The sequence below is a fragment of the Corythoichthys intestinalis genome, chromosome 13, assembly GCF_030265065.1.
Source record: "Corythoichthys intestinalis isolate RoL2023-P3 chromosome 13, ASM3026506v1, whole genome shotgun sequence".
Lineage (NCBI taxonomy): Eukaryota > Metazoa > Chordata > Actinopteri > Syngnathiformes > Syngnathidae > Corythoichthys > Corythoichthys intestinalis.
The window spans coordinates 48370028-48387330 of NC_080407.1; the positions used below are offsets into that span (position 1 = coordinate 48370028).

At 43.1% G+C, this 17303-nt stretch overlaps 1 protein-coding gene across 6 annotated transcripts in view; it reads left to right on the forward strand.

Annotated features, from left to right (window-relative positions):
* Window positions 1–11289, forward strand: part of dysf (dysferlin, limb girdle muscular dystrophy 2B (autosomal recessive)) — a 57702-nt gene extending 46413 nt beyond the window's left edge. For 4 of the 6 annotated variants that reach the window (XM_057855160.1, XM_057855161.1, XM_057855162.1 and 1 more), the window contains 9 exons: window positions 598–737; window positions 802–890; window positions 1148–1243; window positions 1305–1446; window positions 1515–1614; window positions 5134–5306; window positions 6976–7085; window positions 7166–7313; window positions 10170–11289. In XM_057855160.1, the coding sequence (XP_057711143.1) occupies window positions 598–737; window positions 802–890; window positions 1148–1243; window positions 1305–1446; window positions 1515–1614; window positions 5134–5306; window positions 6976–7085; window positions 7166–7313; window positions 10170–10226 (1055 nt within the window). In that variant the 3' untranslated portion in view covers window positions 10227–11289. The remainder of the gene's footprint in view (window positions 1–597; window positions 738–801; window positions 891–1147; window positions 1244–1304; window positions 1447–1514; window positions 1615–5133; window positions 5307–6975; window positions 7086–7165; window positions 7314–10169) is intronic. The other 2 variants (XM_057855165.1, XM_057855163.1) reach the window with 1 other exon arrangement.
* Window positions 11290–17303: the final 6014 nt, after the last annotated feature.

The window sequence follows — 17303 nt, forward strand, 5'->3', positions numbered from 1 at the left end:
CTGTGACTGAGCAAGTCTGACATCTTAATTGCTGAAGCAGATAGCGGAAGTGCTCAAACCAAGCAACAAAGTTCATATACGAAGAAAAGACCCACCAATTTTATCATTGCCCCACTCCAAGCTCAACTGCTGACACCTACGGCACTTTTTATTTTTTTATCTCTCCAAGCGATATCAGTGGTCGTGGTTGGTTTCCTCTATATGTGCAGGGGCACAATTTGCAGTAGATTTATATTTTACAGCAATGTTGCACAGAAAAGGTGTCACTGTTTAATAAATGACTTAAACAGTATTTTTTTCTATTTTCAAATATCTTTTTTTCGTTTCAACAGTTGTATCGTAGAATTTCATGTATCCAATTTCTGACCAATACATCGATAATCGCTGTATCGTGATATAATCGTTATCGTGAGCCTTGTATCGCGAATCGTATCGTATCGTGAGGTGCCCTCAGGTTCCCACTCCTAATATACATCATATATTTCGCAAAAGTGTCCCTGTTGCTGACTCACTGCGAACCCGGAAATTTCGGAAAACAACGCCACACTGTGACAACGCTGGATTATCTTTCTAATCACTGTGTGTGTTGATTTTTAGCAGACGGACACCAGTGCCAACGTCACCTGGGCCCGATCGAAGAGCGTCTTTCACTACACATTCTAAGGCAAATGGGTCGAGTGCCAGAACACGTTGAGACCCGAGCTCTGTATAACCCGCTACAGCCCGACATTGAGCAGGTATCTCCTTGTTGGCTTCCCGCTTGCATCGCCTACTCGCTTCTGATTGTTTTGATCCTCGCAGGGACGCCTGATGATGTGGGTGGACCTGTTTCCCAAGTCTCTGGGACCACCCGGACCCCCCTTTAACATTACGCCACGCAAGGCCAAAAAGTAAGAAATGATCACAGCTCACTGCACAGCTATTCTCCCAGTCTAGTCTAACCAGGTCATCACACCCGCAGCATGCATTGCGCGCGTAAAACATGGCGCCCTCCGTAGGTCAGAACATGTACTAAATATTATAGCTTTGTAAATCAATGGCTCAATCTGTAAGCGGAGCTAATCAACCTAGCCAAAATTCTGACTGACGTTAACACCCTGTACGGCATTATATTCGGAGTCAGTGTTTCTAATTGAGAGACGCGCAGGTTCTTACTGCGCTGCATCATCTGGAACACCAGCGACGTCATCCTGGACGACATTAGCGTCACTGGAGAGAAGATGAGCGACATCTACGTGAAAGGGTAAGCGGCATGAGAATCTACGCAGCAGACGCGACCAAACTCTCTGCGTCCTTTCCCTCAGCTGGCTGGACGGGCACGAGCACAACAAGCAGAAGACGGACGTCCACTACCGCTCGCTGGACGGGGAAGCCAACTTCAACTACAGATTGGTCTTTCCTTTCCTCTACTTGCCGGCCGAGCAGCTCTGCGTCGTGGACAAAAAGGTGGAAGGGAGAGGAGGAATGTTACGGTCAAGTTTCGTTGGGCGTGACATGTTTGTATCCATTTGCAGGAACATTTCTGGAACCTGGGTAAAAGTGAAACTAAACTAGCTCCCAGGCTGACCATTCAGGTGTGGGACAACGACAAGTTCTCCTTCGACGACTACCTTGGTATAAGCTCTTTTCATCCTCTGTTTATCACTAGTAGATGTCCAATTCGGCCATCCCTGCCAAGTCGAACGTATTAAACGTTTATAGAGCAACCAATGAGTTTAATTTTGGGGCATTTGAGGTCATTTTGCTGTTGATTTTCTGTTTTATGGGTCACTTCCTGTTGATTTTGGGTTACAGAACAGGAAACAGGGTCAAGGTCAAGAAAAAGTGACTGCAAATGCCCCGAAAAATGGAAATATTGGCTGAAAATGCTCTGGTTTTAAATGAACGCCCCTCCCAGTCTAAATGAATTGGATTTGATCTTGCCAGAGATGCTTGGAAGCAGAAGCTTCAAAGCGCCGCATGCGTCAATCATTGTTTAACTTGTTAAACAGTTGCTCTGGCAACTCATTGTGCGGAAGTGAGCAGCTTTGCGGGTTTGAATGGACTCACTCATCTAAGCATTTCATAAAGACAAGCATTTTTCTACTTTTTTCTTGTTTAAAAATAATTCGGTGGGACAGTAACATGTTTAAAACATAATTTATACAGCAATATTGTACCATAATAAGTAATCCAAAAAGCAACAAGGGTCGAAAAGATAATTGATAGCACGCTAGTCAGTTAGCCTGCTGTGTCCATAAGTCTCACACTTTTCGGTAACTCGAGGTGGAGCATGAGAGAGCATAATTGAAGATGATTTTAACAAGATATTATCGCGTACTTACCTTGTTTCAATCCAAAAACCCCGTGTAGCATGTATCACCAAGTGTCAAGACATAGCTGTGAATGGCTACAGCTGGACGTTGTGGGGTTTTATGGGTGAAACACGGTAATATAACAAGGGTCGCGCTGCAGAAGTTATAGACAAAAAGGGAGAGACAGCGAGAACCAAAAGAGGTATTTGCCATGTGGCAAAATGGATTTTGCGATGTGGCATTTTTTTGGCATGTGGCATATTTTTTCCATGTGGCATTTTTTTGGCATTTGGCATATTTTTTGCCATGTGGCATTTGTTTTGCCATGTGGCAAAATGGATTTTGCAAAAAATGCCACATGGCAAAATCCATTTTGCCACATGGCAAAACAAATGCCACATGTCAAAATCCATTTGGCCACATGGTAAAAAAAATGGATTTTGCCACATGGTAAAAAAATGGATTTTGCCATGTGGCATTTTTTTGCCATGTGGCATTTTTGGGGGATGTAGCATTGTTTTTGCCATGTGGCAAAATGGATTTTGCCATTTGGCAAAAAAATGCCACATGGCAAAATCCATTTTGCCACATGGCAAAAAAAAGGATTTTGCCATGTGGCATTTTATGGGCATGTAGCGTTGTTTTTGCCATGTGGCAAAATGGATTTTGCCATTTGGCAAAAAAAATGCCACATGGCAAAATCCATTTGCCCACTTGGCAAAAAAATGCTATATGGCAAAATCTATTTTGCCACGTGGCAAAAAAAATGCCAAATGGGAAAATCCATTTTGCCACATGACAAAAAAATACCACATGGCAAAATCCATTTTGCCACATGGCAAAATTCATTGTGCCACATGGCAAAAAATCTTTGCCTCATTGCAAAAAAATGCCACATGGCAAAATCCTTTTTTTTTTTTTTTTTTTTTTTTTTTGCCATGTAGCAAAATATTTTGCCATGTGGCATTTTTTTTGGCATGTGGCATTGTTTTTGCTAAATGGCAAAATCCATCTTGCCACATGGCAAAAAAAATGCTGTATGGCAAAATCCATTTTGGCAAAAAAAATACCACATGGCAAAATCCATTTTGCCACATGGCAAACATTTTTTGCCACATAGCAAAAAGTTTGCCACATGGCAAAATACAGTTTGCCACATGGCAAAAAAATCCCACATGGCAAAATACATTTTGCTACATGGCAAAAAAAATGGAATTTGCCATGTGGCATTTTTTTTTTTTTTTTTTTTTTTGCCATGTGGCATTTTTTTTGCCATGTGGCAAAATGGATTTAGCCATTTGGCATTTTTTTGCCAGATGGCAAAATCCATTTTGTACAAGATTTAAATGTACTTTTAAATCTTAAAAGTACATTTTCCTCAAAAACTTACTCAAGTAAATATAACAGAGTAAATGTAGTGCCTTACTACCACCTTCTGCAAATACATAATTACGTATGCATTTTCTTTCCGTTAGCTAACATGCTGAAGTGAGCAGCTAACAACAACGAACTGAAATATTAGCTTACAGAAAATTTTAGTCCATGAAAATTCAAAGCTTTGGAGCTAGTTTTAATCCAAAAAACAAAAAATAAATGCTTCGGCCGATTTAAGATCAACATTCATGAACATACAATATTTGGATGAAGTCAAATACATAAAAACTATGTGCACGTTCTATGCGTACACGTAAGCTAATATGCTGAAGTTAGCGCAGAAAAGCTAAAATATTAGCTAGGACGAATGTACTTATTAGAATTAGTTGTAAATTCTAAATGTGTTTTAGTCAATGAAAATGTTTTAGCATATAAAAATTATGGGCATAGACGTATACATAAACACATTAGCTAAGATGCTGAAGTTAGCAATGCTAAAAAGCTAAAATGTTAGCTTAAACTTAAACCAAAAATGTGGACTATAACAAATATAACTGACCATTTTCTGAATGAAATTTTTCTTATTTTATAACTAATGGAAACTACTTAGCATTTTTGAACTCACGCTAGCAGTGCGACATTTTTCGCTAGTTTTTGGCCTCAGCTTTGACGCTTAATCTAGCTCGCTGTCACATGCGATAACCTCGGTAGCCCTTCTGGCAACTTGCGCCGCTCGCAACTCCGCGCCAGCTTCGCGCTCGACTGCTCTGTTCTTTCTCCGAGCGAGACGCGAGGACGGGGAGAGATGAGGAATCCAGATTGTGATCTGTCACCATGTCGGGCCGCTGCGGCGTTTCCTGTCGCTCAGGTTTATTCGGCCCGTACTCGGCCGCCTCAAAGCATTTCTTCCATTCCGGCCTGTCTCCAGCTCATCAGCGCGACCGCCGCCTTTCTTCGTGCTCCCGCTCGGTGCTAGGGTCAGACATTTTCCTACCGTGGAGAACTCGCGAACCCTGGAAAAACACTTCCAGTGGACGCGGCGTCTCTCTCCGCTCGTTCATCACGCCGCAATGCCTCCATATTTAACGTCAAGTCTGATCAAACTGCGCTAACGTTCACCTCGGGATCCCTCAAAGGTCCGTAAATACGGAAAAAGGGGCTGACGCTGATCTCATTTTCCTTCATAATCCATAAAATCATCAGAAACGGCTTTGACCTTTCGAGGGAGACGCGTTTCCAAGTCGGGACGCATTAAACGTCTCGCCGGCCATCTTGGAAATTCCTGTGGCGAGTAAGTGAACGTATGAAAAAAATATAAAAACGCGGCGATGTTCCGTCACTTTTATTGCCACCTGACGGCCCCGACGCAGATGATTGAACCGTTTATTTCCATTCGTTAGCTGTAAAGCAGCACTATAGGGTTGCCTTGCGTGCCAGATGCTGAACAACTAACTCGCCCTGCCAGGTCACCTGGTGACGGACCTGAACCGCATGATACGTCCCGCTAAGTCACCTGAAAAGTGCGACCTGCGTCTGCTGGAGCAGCCGGCCGACCGGCGGGTGTCTCTCTTCGAGCAGAGGACCGTCAAGGGTTGGTGGCCCTGCGTCCGCGACCAGGACGGAGAGAAACTACTCGCGGTGAGGCAATGACCATGTAAAGAGACATGGAATAAAATTATACTATCAAATCAACTATTTTGATAGATTTTTCCTGTTTTCATTCTTCTTCCCTGTCCAAATTTATCATCACACAAAAATAGTGTGCTACCCTCTCCTGGTTGCCAGTGGAATAAGTACATTTGGAGAGACAGCAAGAACCAAAAGTTGTATTTGCCATGTGGAAAAATGGATTTTGACATGTGGCATTTTTTTCCCATGTGGCAAAATGGATTTCTCCATGTGGCATTTTTTTGCCATGTGCCAAAATGAATTTTGCCATGTGGCATTTTTTTACCATGTGGCAAAATGGATTTTTCCATGTTACATTTTTTTGCCATGTAGCAAAATGAATTTTGCCATGTGGCATTTTTTTGCCATTTGGCATTTTTTTTGTCATGTGGCAAAATTTATTTTCCCATGTGGCATATTTTTTGCCATATGGCAAAAGTGATTTTGCCATGTGGCATTTTTGTGCCATATGGCAAAATGGATTTTGACATGTGGCTTTTTTTTTTTTTTTTGTATTTGGCAAAATGGTTTTGCAACGTGTATAGCCGTCAATGGCATAGCCTGGCTTGGGGGGCAGCTGAATGTCAACGCGTTCTAATGTAAAGTGTATGGTCAAAAATCTTAGCCACATGTTTTTCTGCCATTTGAAATGAATGGAAAATTTGGACTTGCATAGCCGTCAATGGCATAGCCTGACTTGGGTGTTAGCTGAATGTCAATGCACTCTAATGTAAAGTTTGTGGTCAAAAATCACAGCCACACATGTTTTTCTACCATTTAAAATGAATTGGAAAATTTGGACCTGCATAGTCATCAATGGCATGCACGTGCATGGCCTTCAAAACTGCCATATACCCCCCAAAAATGCCACCCCCCCCCCAAAAAAAAAAAAAAAACGCGACAAACCAAAATCCATTTTGCCACATACCAAAAAAAGGCCACTTGGCAAAATCAATCTTGCTACATGGCAGAAAAAATGCCACATGGCAAAACCCATTTTGCTACATGGCAAAAAAAAATGCCACATGGCAAAAAAAAAAATGCCACATGGCAAAATCAGTTTTGCCACATAGGGGAAATAAATGCCACATGACAAAATCAGTTTTGCCACATGGCAAAAAGAATGCCACATGGCAAAAAAAAAATGCCACATGGCAAAATCAGTTTTGCCACATAGGGGAAATAAATGCCACATGACAAAATCAGTTTTGCCACATGGCAAAAAGAATGCCACATGGCAAAAAAATGCCACATGGCAAAATCCATTTTGCTACATGGCAAAAAAAATGCCACATGGCAAATTCCATTTTGCCACATGGAGAAAAATGGCACATGGCAAAATCAATTTTGCTATATGGCAAAAAGAACGCCACATGGCAAAAAAATGCCACATGGCAAAATCAATTTAGCCACATGGCAAAAAATACTACATGGCAAGATCAGTTTTGACACATGGCAAAAAAAAAAGCCACATGGCAAAATCCATTTTGCCACATGGCAAAAAAAATGCCACATGGGAAAATCCATTTTGCCACATGGCAAATACCACTTTTGGTTCTCGGCCCTGCTGTACATTTGAATGAAACTGCAATATAGCAAGACTACTGTTACATCTTTGTGACCTGCGCTGGCACTACAGGGGAAGGTGGAGATGTCTCTGGAGGTAGTGACAGAACAAGAAGACGAGGAAAGACCAGCCGGACTAGGCCGAGATGAGCCCAACATGAACCCCCATCTGGAGGAACCTCGGTGAGCGTTAACCCGACACACTGTACTAAAAGAAGTCTCGGAAACAGGAATGTATTTATTGACTCTGTCGATCCTCCCAGGCGTCCCGAGACGTCCTTCCTGTGGTTCTCGTCGCCCTACAAGACGATGCGCTTTATCCTGTGGAGACGCTTCAAGTGCTTCATTGTCCTTTTCTTCATCCTCTTCCTCGTCCTCCTCTTCCTCGGCGTCTTCCTCTACTCCTTCCCGGCAAGTTTTGTCTCGTAAAAAGTTTTTTTTTTAAAGATTTTGCATTGTGATATACACACTATCGTTCACAATAGTCCTTCAAAAGGGGCTACATACAGTATGTAAACATGATCGTTTTTGGCAACATTGGACACATTTGACCAATAATCCGAGTTGAGCATCATGGCTACGTCACGTTAGCAATAGCCTAATAGCTGTTTTTTTTTGGGGGGGGGGGTGATGCAACAGTAGCCTCCCCGCCGCAGACCCTGCTATTCCAGCACCTCTGAAGGGCGGTGGGATTAGCGGCTGGGAAGAACTTTCATGCGGTGGTCCCACTGCTCTTAGCCGGACTTTCCTATTTTAATGCATACACTACACCCCATGTTCTGGCGCGGGTTGGTGGTCTGGTCGGTCGGAGACCCTGTCTAGTGGGCCATGGGGGTCCTGTGGTGCGCCTTGTCAGTTGGGGGGGGGTGGCTGGTGGACCAGGTGCGCAGGCGGTAGGGCAGTGGTCCCCTTATCCCGTTCCTGAAGGCTGGTTAAAGGGTCCGCGGACAGTCCGGGGACCACTCTGGGTCCTGGGGGGTAGCCTGGAACTCCAAACTCACCGCTGTTCCAGCTATAGTGACTGGAACCCCGGTTCCTTATTGGCCTCTCAAGCCTGAACGAAATTGTCCGTGCAATCAAATTTGTTTATTTGCATGACACGTTCTTAACGAGCAATGTCACTCTTGCGCGTCGGAAGTCGTCTCCACAACAACACAGATGGAGAACGGGAGAGCCGAGAATATGTTCCTATCCGCTGTAAATTCAGTTTCTGTTTTATTCTCAGTCATCAAGCCCCCCACAATATGTCAACCGAAAATACAATTGCTAATGATAGCGCCAGGGCTGTCAACAGACTTGCAGGGGCCCGGGGACAAGAGACCATTTTAGGACCCCCCAACTCACCCCTCCCCTGGCTTGTCACGACAACATACGCAGTACTTTTAAGGCTTTGCAAGCAATGACAGTGTAAATTTTCCAGACCGTAATGTGATCTGACACAATATAAAGAAACAATTTCCATCTATTATCCCATGTAGGCTACAATACAATACAACTGAGAGTGCTATGCCTGCCTGCTAAGCAACAAAACAGTATAACTAAACATCCTGTGCCTGCCCCCTCAAACAGTGATGCGCCTAGATTTTTCGACAACAAAGTCATTTAAAACATCAGTGAAATCTAGTTTTTGATAAAGCTCCCGCTCAATGGAGAACATGGCTAGGTTGTTAACAGGTTCGTTTGTGCTGTTTCGGTGATGGATTCATATTAGTGTTTGCTATATTACACAGTGGGTTGTAAACCCAAGATACAGCGGGGTAAACAAGTATTTAGTCAATCACTAATTGAGCAAGTTCTCCCACTTGAAAATATTAGAGAGGCCTGTAATTGTCAACATGGGTAAACCTCAACCATGGGAGACAGAATGTGATTAAAAAAAAAAAACTGAAAATCACATTGTTTGATTTCTAAAGAATTTATTTGCAAATCATGGTGGAAAATAAGAATTTGGTCAATACCAAAAGTTCATCTCAATACTTTGTTATGTACCCTTTGTTGGCAATAACGGAGGCCAAACGTTTTCTGTAACTCTTCACAAGATTTTCACACACTGCTGCTGGTATTTTCGCCCATTCCTCCATGCAGATCTCCTCTAGAGCATTGATGTTTTGGGGCTGTCGTTGGGCAACACGGACTTTCAACTCCCTCCACAGATTTTCTATGGGGTTGAGATCTGGAGACTGGCTAGGCCACTCCAGGACCTTGAAATGCTTCTTACGAAGCCACTCCTTCGTTGCCCTGGCTGTGTGTTTGGGATCATTGTCATGCTGAAAGACCCAGCCAAGTCTCATCTTCAATGCCCTTGCTGATGGAAGGAGATTTTCACTCAAAATCTCTCGGTATATGGCCCCATTCATTTTTTCCTTTACACAGATCAGTCGTCCTGGTCCCTTTGCAGAAAAACAGCCCCAAAGCATGATGTTTCCACCCCCATGCTTCACAGTGGGTATGGTGTTCTTCGGATGCAATTCTGTATTCCTTCTCCTCCAAACACGACAACCTGTGTTTCTACCAAAAAGTTCTATTTTGGTTTCATCTGACCATAACACATTCTCCCAGTCCTATTCTGGATCATCCAAATGCTCTCTAGCAAACTGCAGACGGGCCTGGACATGTACTGGCTTCAGCAGAGGGACACGTCTGGCAGTGCAGGATTTGAGTTTCTGGCGGCGCCTTTGTTACTGTGGTCCCAGCTCTCTGTTGGTCATTCACTAGGTCCCCCGATGTGGTTCTGGGATTTTTGCTCACCGTTCTTGTTATCATTTTGACGCCACGGGGTGAGATTTTGCATGAAGCCCCAGATCGAGGGAGATTATCAGTGGTCTTGTATGTGTTCCATTTTCTAATAATTGCTCCCACAGTTGATTTCTTTACACCAAGCGTTTTACCTATTGCAGATTCAGTCTTCCCAGCCTGGTGCAGGTCTACAATTTTGTCTCTAGTGTCCTTCTCTTTGGTCTTGGCCATAGTGGAGTTTGGAGTGGGACTGACTGAGGTTGTGGACAGGTGTATTTTATACCAATAATGAGTCTGTTGTGTTTTTTCCACATTCTGTCTCTCATGGTTGAGGTTTATTTATGTTGGCAATTACAGGCCTCTCTAATCTTTTCAAGTAGGAGAACTTGCACAATTGGTGGTTGACTAAATACTCATTTGCCCCACTGCATTTCAGTTATAGTCATCGTTGATGAAAACAACACTGCATGACTGTCACTTCATCAGAACCGTGTGTTTTTGTAATGTGATGTGTCTAAATTGTCTTTGCAGAACTACGCCGCCATGAGGATGGTCGGCCCGTTCGGACCGGCCCGAGTATCCGAGTAACCTCGGAGAAAATTCCCCGCCCGTCAGAAACATCGGCGGTGACGCGCGCTCGCCTAGTCTGCGTCACGCGCCGTCTCTCATCTCTCTTTCCTTTTCATGCGTTCCTCTCATGTGCGCTCACGCAGCGAGGCGGGCGGAGAAAGCGCAGCCAACGCAACTTGAACAACCGCCACGGAATCGGAGAGGGATTCTGATGTTGCGAGCCCCCGCTGCGAAGCCTCCGACTCCAAACTTCCAAACGGACTCGTTATTCTCTTTGAACGCCAATGATCTCGTCAGATCTTTTATTTCCTCTTTCTCGCTTCTTTTTCACGTCTTCATTACTCCCGCCGTGGTCTTCTCCGGCAGCCGCAAAGGTGGAAAGTTAGTCTGCGAACTCGACCCGAGTGGAAAAGTTGACTTAGTCGGCCCGGCGGAACTGAGCGAGCCTTGTAAACAAAAGTCTCATTGAGGGCTCAAACACTGGAAAGACTTTTGGTACCCGTGTTCGCGTGCCAGGTTCAAAACCGGTGTCGCTTCTTGCTGCTTCCTCTGCTGTTGACTTTCATGATACACTTATTTAATAATGTCGAAAAATGCTTGTCTTTATTAAATGCTTCATTGAGTGAGTCCAATGAAATCCGCTCACTGCTGAGAACAGCTGTGCACACACACACACACAATGAATTGCAATAGCACACTAGTGTTTAACAAGCTAAATGATGATTGACACATTCGGCGTCTTTGAAGGTAGCGTTGCCAAGCTTCTCTGGCAAGATTAAAGCTTCAACGCCTGTCAATCATCGTTAACTGGAACGAGCCATATACCAAACCATTGACATTCAACTGGCGCGATGTCGATGCCATTGACAGCCGTGTGCATCCTTGCCAATGACGGCCATGCGTGTCAATTCTATTGATGCCAATGTACTTGAATGACATTGACAGCCATGTACGTCCATGCCATTGACAGCTATGTACGTCTTTGCCATTGACGACCTTGCGTGTCGATGCTATTGATGCTAATGTACTTGGATTCCATTGACAACCATGTACATCCATGCTATTGAAAGCCATATACGTCCTTGCCATTGACATCAATGTACGTCCGTGCCATTGACGGCCATGTAAGTCCATGCCATTGACAGCAATACACGTCCATCCCATTGATGGCCATGTACATTCGTGTCATTGAGAGCCATGTACGTCCTTGCCAATGACGGTCATGCGTGTCAATTTTATTGATACCAATGACTTGGATTTCATTGACAGCCATGTACGTCGGTGCCATTGACAGCCATGCGTGTCAATTCTATTGATGCCAATGTACTTGGATTCCATTGACAGCCATTTACGTCAATGCCATTGACAGCCATGTATGTCCATGCTATTGACGGCCATGTACGTCCGTGTCATAGAGGGCCATGTACGTCCTTGCCAATGACGGCCATGCGTGTCGATTCTATTGATACCAATGTACTTGGACTCTATTGACAGCCGTGTACGTCCATGCCATTGACAGCCATGTATGTCCATTCCATTTGACGGCCATGTACGTGACATGGCATTGACGGCCATGTAAGTCCGTGCCATTGATGGCCATGTACATCCTTTCCATTGACAGCCATACGTGTTAATTCTATTGATGCCAATGTAATTGGATTCCATTGACGTCCATGTACGTCCGTGCCATTGACGGCCATGTACGTCCTTGCCAGTGACAGCCATGTACGTCCATGCCATTGACAGTCATGTACATCCATGGCATTGACAGCCATGTACGGCCATGCCATTGATAGTCATGCACGTCTATGCCATTGACAGCCATGAACGTCCGTGCCATTGACGGCCATGTACGTCGGTGCCATTGACGGCCATGCGTGTTGATTCTATTGATGCCAATGTACTTGGGTTCCATTGACATCAATGTACGTCCAATGTCCATGCCATTGAAAGCCATGTACATCCATCCCATTGACAGTCATGTACGTCCATGGCATTGACAGCCATGTACGGCCATGCCATTGATGGCCATGCACGTCAATGCCATTGACAGCCATGAACTTCCGTGCCATTGGCGGCCATGTACGTCCGTGCCATTGAAAGCCATGTACATCCATGCCATTGGCGGCCATATACGTCCTTGCCATTGACGGCCATGCGTGTTGATTCTTTTGATCCCAATGTACTTGGATTCCATTGACAGCAATGTACTTCCATACCATTGAAAGCCATGTACGTCCATGCCATTGACAGCCATGAACGTCCATGCCATTGACGGCCATGTACGTCTATACCATTGACGGCCAAGTACGTCCATGCCATTGACGGCCATGTACGCCCTTGCCAGTGACGGCCATGCGTGTCGATTCTATTGATGCCAATGTACTTGGAATCCAGTGACAGCCATGTACTTCCATGCCAAAATATCAACAGGAAATGACCTGAAATCAGCAGGAAGTGACTGAAAGAAGGTTTACCTGCGAAAGCAAAGTTACCATCGCAATTTTCTTCGGAAATTGCATTTTCTAGTTAATTTCGTAGTTTTAGTCGTTCAAATGAACATTCGACCCTTCGCAGGCTACATGAATTGGACATATAGTGCCGTCAATGGCAGCCAATGAGTTACTAAGGATTACGCAAAGTCAAATTTACCCCTTGACACCAAATTTCTGGTGACCTGTAGTCGTGCAACAACCCATAAACAAGTGAGTATTGATACTTTTGCAATCAAAAATCCTTATATAAGCTGCTGAGTTCCAATCAGAGGGAAAAAGTAGCGTCTTATAGTCCTAAAATGACAGCAAACGGGTAAATTTAGTTGCTAGAATTTGTGAATTTAGTCCAATTTATTCTGTTTCTGGCTCTGAGGTTTTTATCTACGCCGCGTTATCAATAAATGTTGGCTTGTCAGCACGAGCTTCTGTTCATGACCTGACCTGCCGGCGAACTCCCCGACAAACTCTCGGGAGTGATTTGTGTCCGGAGCGCGGCGCGCTTCAAATGAGGCTTCCCCGCCTCGCCTTTCCTCTCCATGCCTAGCGCTACCGCATCCGGCCTCGTCCTCGGCCGCTCGCCTCGTCTCGTTTTGGGTTTCGCCCTCGTCCTCGGGGCGTTGTTACGGTCATCGCGAACTGCAGGTGAACCGCTGACCGCGCGGCCTGGGTGGGCTGCGGCGGAAGCGTTCCTTCGGCTCGTATTTTGCTCGACCTTCACTCGTTTCCTCCTCCTCGTTCTGTCTCGCCTATGAGCTCGTGTATTTTCAATTCCTTTTACGCTGCCCGTTAAAGTTGTTTTGCCCACCGAACAAGCTGCCTTCACGTGGTGTCGTCATTATGCCACTTGTGTTGAAAACTGCATGTGAACGCCTCCAAGAGGCGAGTCGAGAACTGGGATTTTTATGATGATACCTGAGTTGTAAATGGAATTTTTGAGATTTATCATCAATTTGGCACAATTTTTTTTACGCTAGCATAATAACATAGTAATAACATAGTCATTTATAAAACTTAACTTTTTTTAACCAAGTGTTCGGGATCATTTTCAGTTTAGCATAACAAAGTCGTAATTACCAACTCACAAGAGGTAATGATCGACAGCAACAGTTAAACTGCGTTCATCTTTGATTGGTCCATTCCCAGAAGTACTCAGTAAAGGGGTCAGGGCTAACCAGATGTGATGGAAAATGCGTATTGTTCGGATTTCACCTTTAACGCAGGACATCAAACGTTTGCGGCTCGCGGAAACGCGAAGTAGGGGCGTCAACATCGCGGAACGTACCATGACATCAGCCCGCAAACACGACGGAGACATATAGCAGATGTGTTTCAAAGACAAATTCATCTGCTTTATAAGTAAAAGCAGAGTTATTTAAGATACCAGAATTTACTTCATCAATAATCACATGACTCAACGATAGCAATCAAATGTAACAATGCAGTCGCATGGCCACACACAAGCTTGCAGTCGGAAGTCCTACGATCATGCCGGCGTGTTTAATCACGTGGCGTCTTTAAACTGTTTTATATACCGTAATTTTTGGACTATAAACCGCTACTTTTTCCCTCATTTTAAAACCTGCGGCTTAAAGTCCAGTGCGGCTAATTTGCATATTTATTTGGGTTAATAGGTAACACTTTATTTGACGGCGGCGTCATAAGCTCGGATCTTTTACAGCCATTCAAAAGTGAGATAATTGACAGATAGTGACATTCGTCATAAGCATTCATTAATGCTCATGGCGGTGTCATGTCATAATTATAATGGTCTTATGACAGTCTAATGGCTCCACTTTCAAATAAAGTGTTACCAAATACCATAACTAGCAATTAGTGAAACAACTGGAACAGTAACTGAAGAAATTATTGATAGACAGCAAGAACCAAAAGTGGTATTTGCTATGTGGAATTTTTTTTTTTTTGCCATGTGGCAAAATGGATGTGCCATGTCTTTTTTTTTTTTTTTTCTATGTTGCATTTGTTTTTGTTTTTTTGCCAAGTAGAATTTTTTTGCCATGTAGCAATTGATTTTGCCATGTGGCATTTTTTTGCCATTTGGCAAAATTGATTTTGCCATGTGGCTTTTTTTTTTTTTTTTTTTTTTGCCAATTTGCAAGTAGAATTTTTTTGCCATGTAGCAAAATTGATTTTGCCATGTGGCATTTTTTTTGCCATGTGGCAAAATGGATATTGTAGGTGGCATTTTTTGGCCATGTGGCAAAATTGATTTTGCTATGTGGCATTTTTTGGCCATGTGGTGTTTTTTATTTTATTTTATTATTTTTTTTGCCATGTGGCAAAATTGATTTTGCCATGTGGCTTTTTTTTTTTTTTTTTTTTTTTTTGCCAATTTGCAAGTAGAATTTTTTTGCCATGTAGCAAAATTGATTTTGCCATGTGGCATTTTTTTTTGCCATGTGGCAAAATGGATATTGTAAGTGGCATTTTTTGGCCATGTGGCGAAATGGATTTTGCTATGGGGCATTTTTTGGCCATGTGGTGTTTTTTTTTTCTTTTTTTGCCATGTGGCAAAATTGATTTTGCTATGTGGCATTTTTTTGCCATGTGGCAAAATTGATTTTGCCATGTGGCTTTTTTTTTTTTTTTTGCCATGTGGCAAAATGAATTTTGCCAAGTGGCATTTTTTTTGCCATGTGGCAAAATGGATTTTGCCAAGTGTTTTTTTTGCCATGTGGCAAAATGAATTTTGCTATGTGGAATTTTTCTGCCATATGGTGTGTTTTTTTGCCATGTGGCAAAATGGATTTTGCTAAGTGGCATTTCTTTTTGCCATGTGGTGGGGTTTTTTGCCATGTGGCAAAATTGATTTTGCAATGTTGCAATTTTTTGCCCTGTGGCACTTTTTTGCCATGTGACAAAATGGATTTTGCTAAGTGGCATTTCTTTATGCCATGTGGCTTTTTTTTTGCCATGTGGCACAATTGATTTTGCAATGTTGCATTTTTTTGCCATGTGGCAAAATTAATTTTGACATGTAGCATATTTTTGGTATGTGAAAAAATAGATTTTGGTTTGTGCCATTTTTTGGGGGGGTATGTGGCATTTTTGGGGGGTATATGGCAGTTTTCCCGGCCATGTACATCGATGCCATTCACGGCTAAGCACGTCCGAATTTTCCATTCATTTTAAATGGCAGAACAACATGTGTGGCTGTGATTTTTGACCATACACTTTACATTACAGCGCTCTGACATTCAACTGGCACCCAAGTCAGACTATGCCATTGACAGTTATACACGTCCAAATTTTCCATTAATTTAAAATGGCAGAAAAAAATGTGGCTGTGATTTTGGGCCATCCACTTACCATTACAGCGCATTGACATTCAACTAGCACCCAAGTTAGGCTATACAAAAAAAAAAAAAAAAAAAAAGCCACATGTCAAAATCCATTTTGCCACATGGCAAAAAAAAAGCCAAATGGCAAAAACAATTTTGCCAAATAGCAAAATCCATTTTGCCACATGGCAAAAAAAAAAGCCAAATAGCAAAATCAATTTTGCCATATGGCAAAAAAATTCCACTTGGCAAAATTCATTTTGGCACATGGCAAAAAAATGCCACATGGCAAAAAAAATGCCGCATGGCAAAATCCATTTTGTCACATGGCAAATACTACTTTTGGTTCTCAGCCCTGCCGAAATAATTAGCACAGAACATTAATTTTGATTGATATTTACATCTGTAGCGCTGCAATACATGCTAGGAGGCATGTTGGGTGACAACAGTGTTGACAGCAGGTGGCAGCACAGGTTTATTGTCTCCCCCAAGGGAGCAGTGATGGCCAAATGAAGTGTCTTTTGATTCAAAGCTTCATAGTGGTTCATTTGGTCTTATGACAGTCTGATAATTCCGCTGTCAAATAAAGTGTTACCTGTTCATATCGTTTGGTGTAAATAAATAAAAGTCCAGTGCACCTTATAGTCCGAAAATTACGGTATACATATATATTTTGGGGTGTGGCAGCAAAATGTTTCCGTAAACCAGACGTATGATTGTTTTCATTTCATAGTAAGAAATGATTTCTCCTCATGCTTTTTCGATGAGTGAGGTTTCATTTCTATAGATGTTTCTTCTTGGAATTCGATTTTTTTTTTTTTTGCCTAATATGGTCATATGTGTAATATGTTATAGTACAGTATAATAATAATAACAGTTCATATAGATGACGTCTGAGTACATAAAAGGGAAGATAGAAAGGAGAAGTAAAGATATTTCTGGCCACGTGCTGACTGATTCTGTGACAACTCAGTTCTCAACTTGTGCGATGAGCGTATGTTATTTGTTTCCTGTTGTCCAACATTTTACACGCCATGTTCCTCTCATTAGTCCTCGTGTTAACTGGCAGGCAGGAATGCTCGCTGGGAAAAAGCTGTATAATTTAACAAGATTGCTAATCGTGGGATTGTTGCGGCGTGAAGTCAGAGCGTAGCCCAATGCGCCTCACCTCTTCCTCTGGGTCATCCCAAACCAGACTTCAAGAAGAACCACTAAATAAAGATCACAGGGGTGACGCCACCGGCTCCTTCCTGACCTTCGCCCCGATGACGAAAAAGGCGTGAGAGTCTGGGACGGCTTTA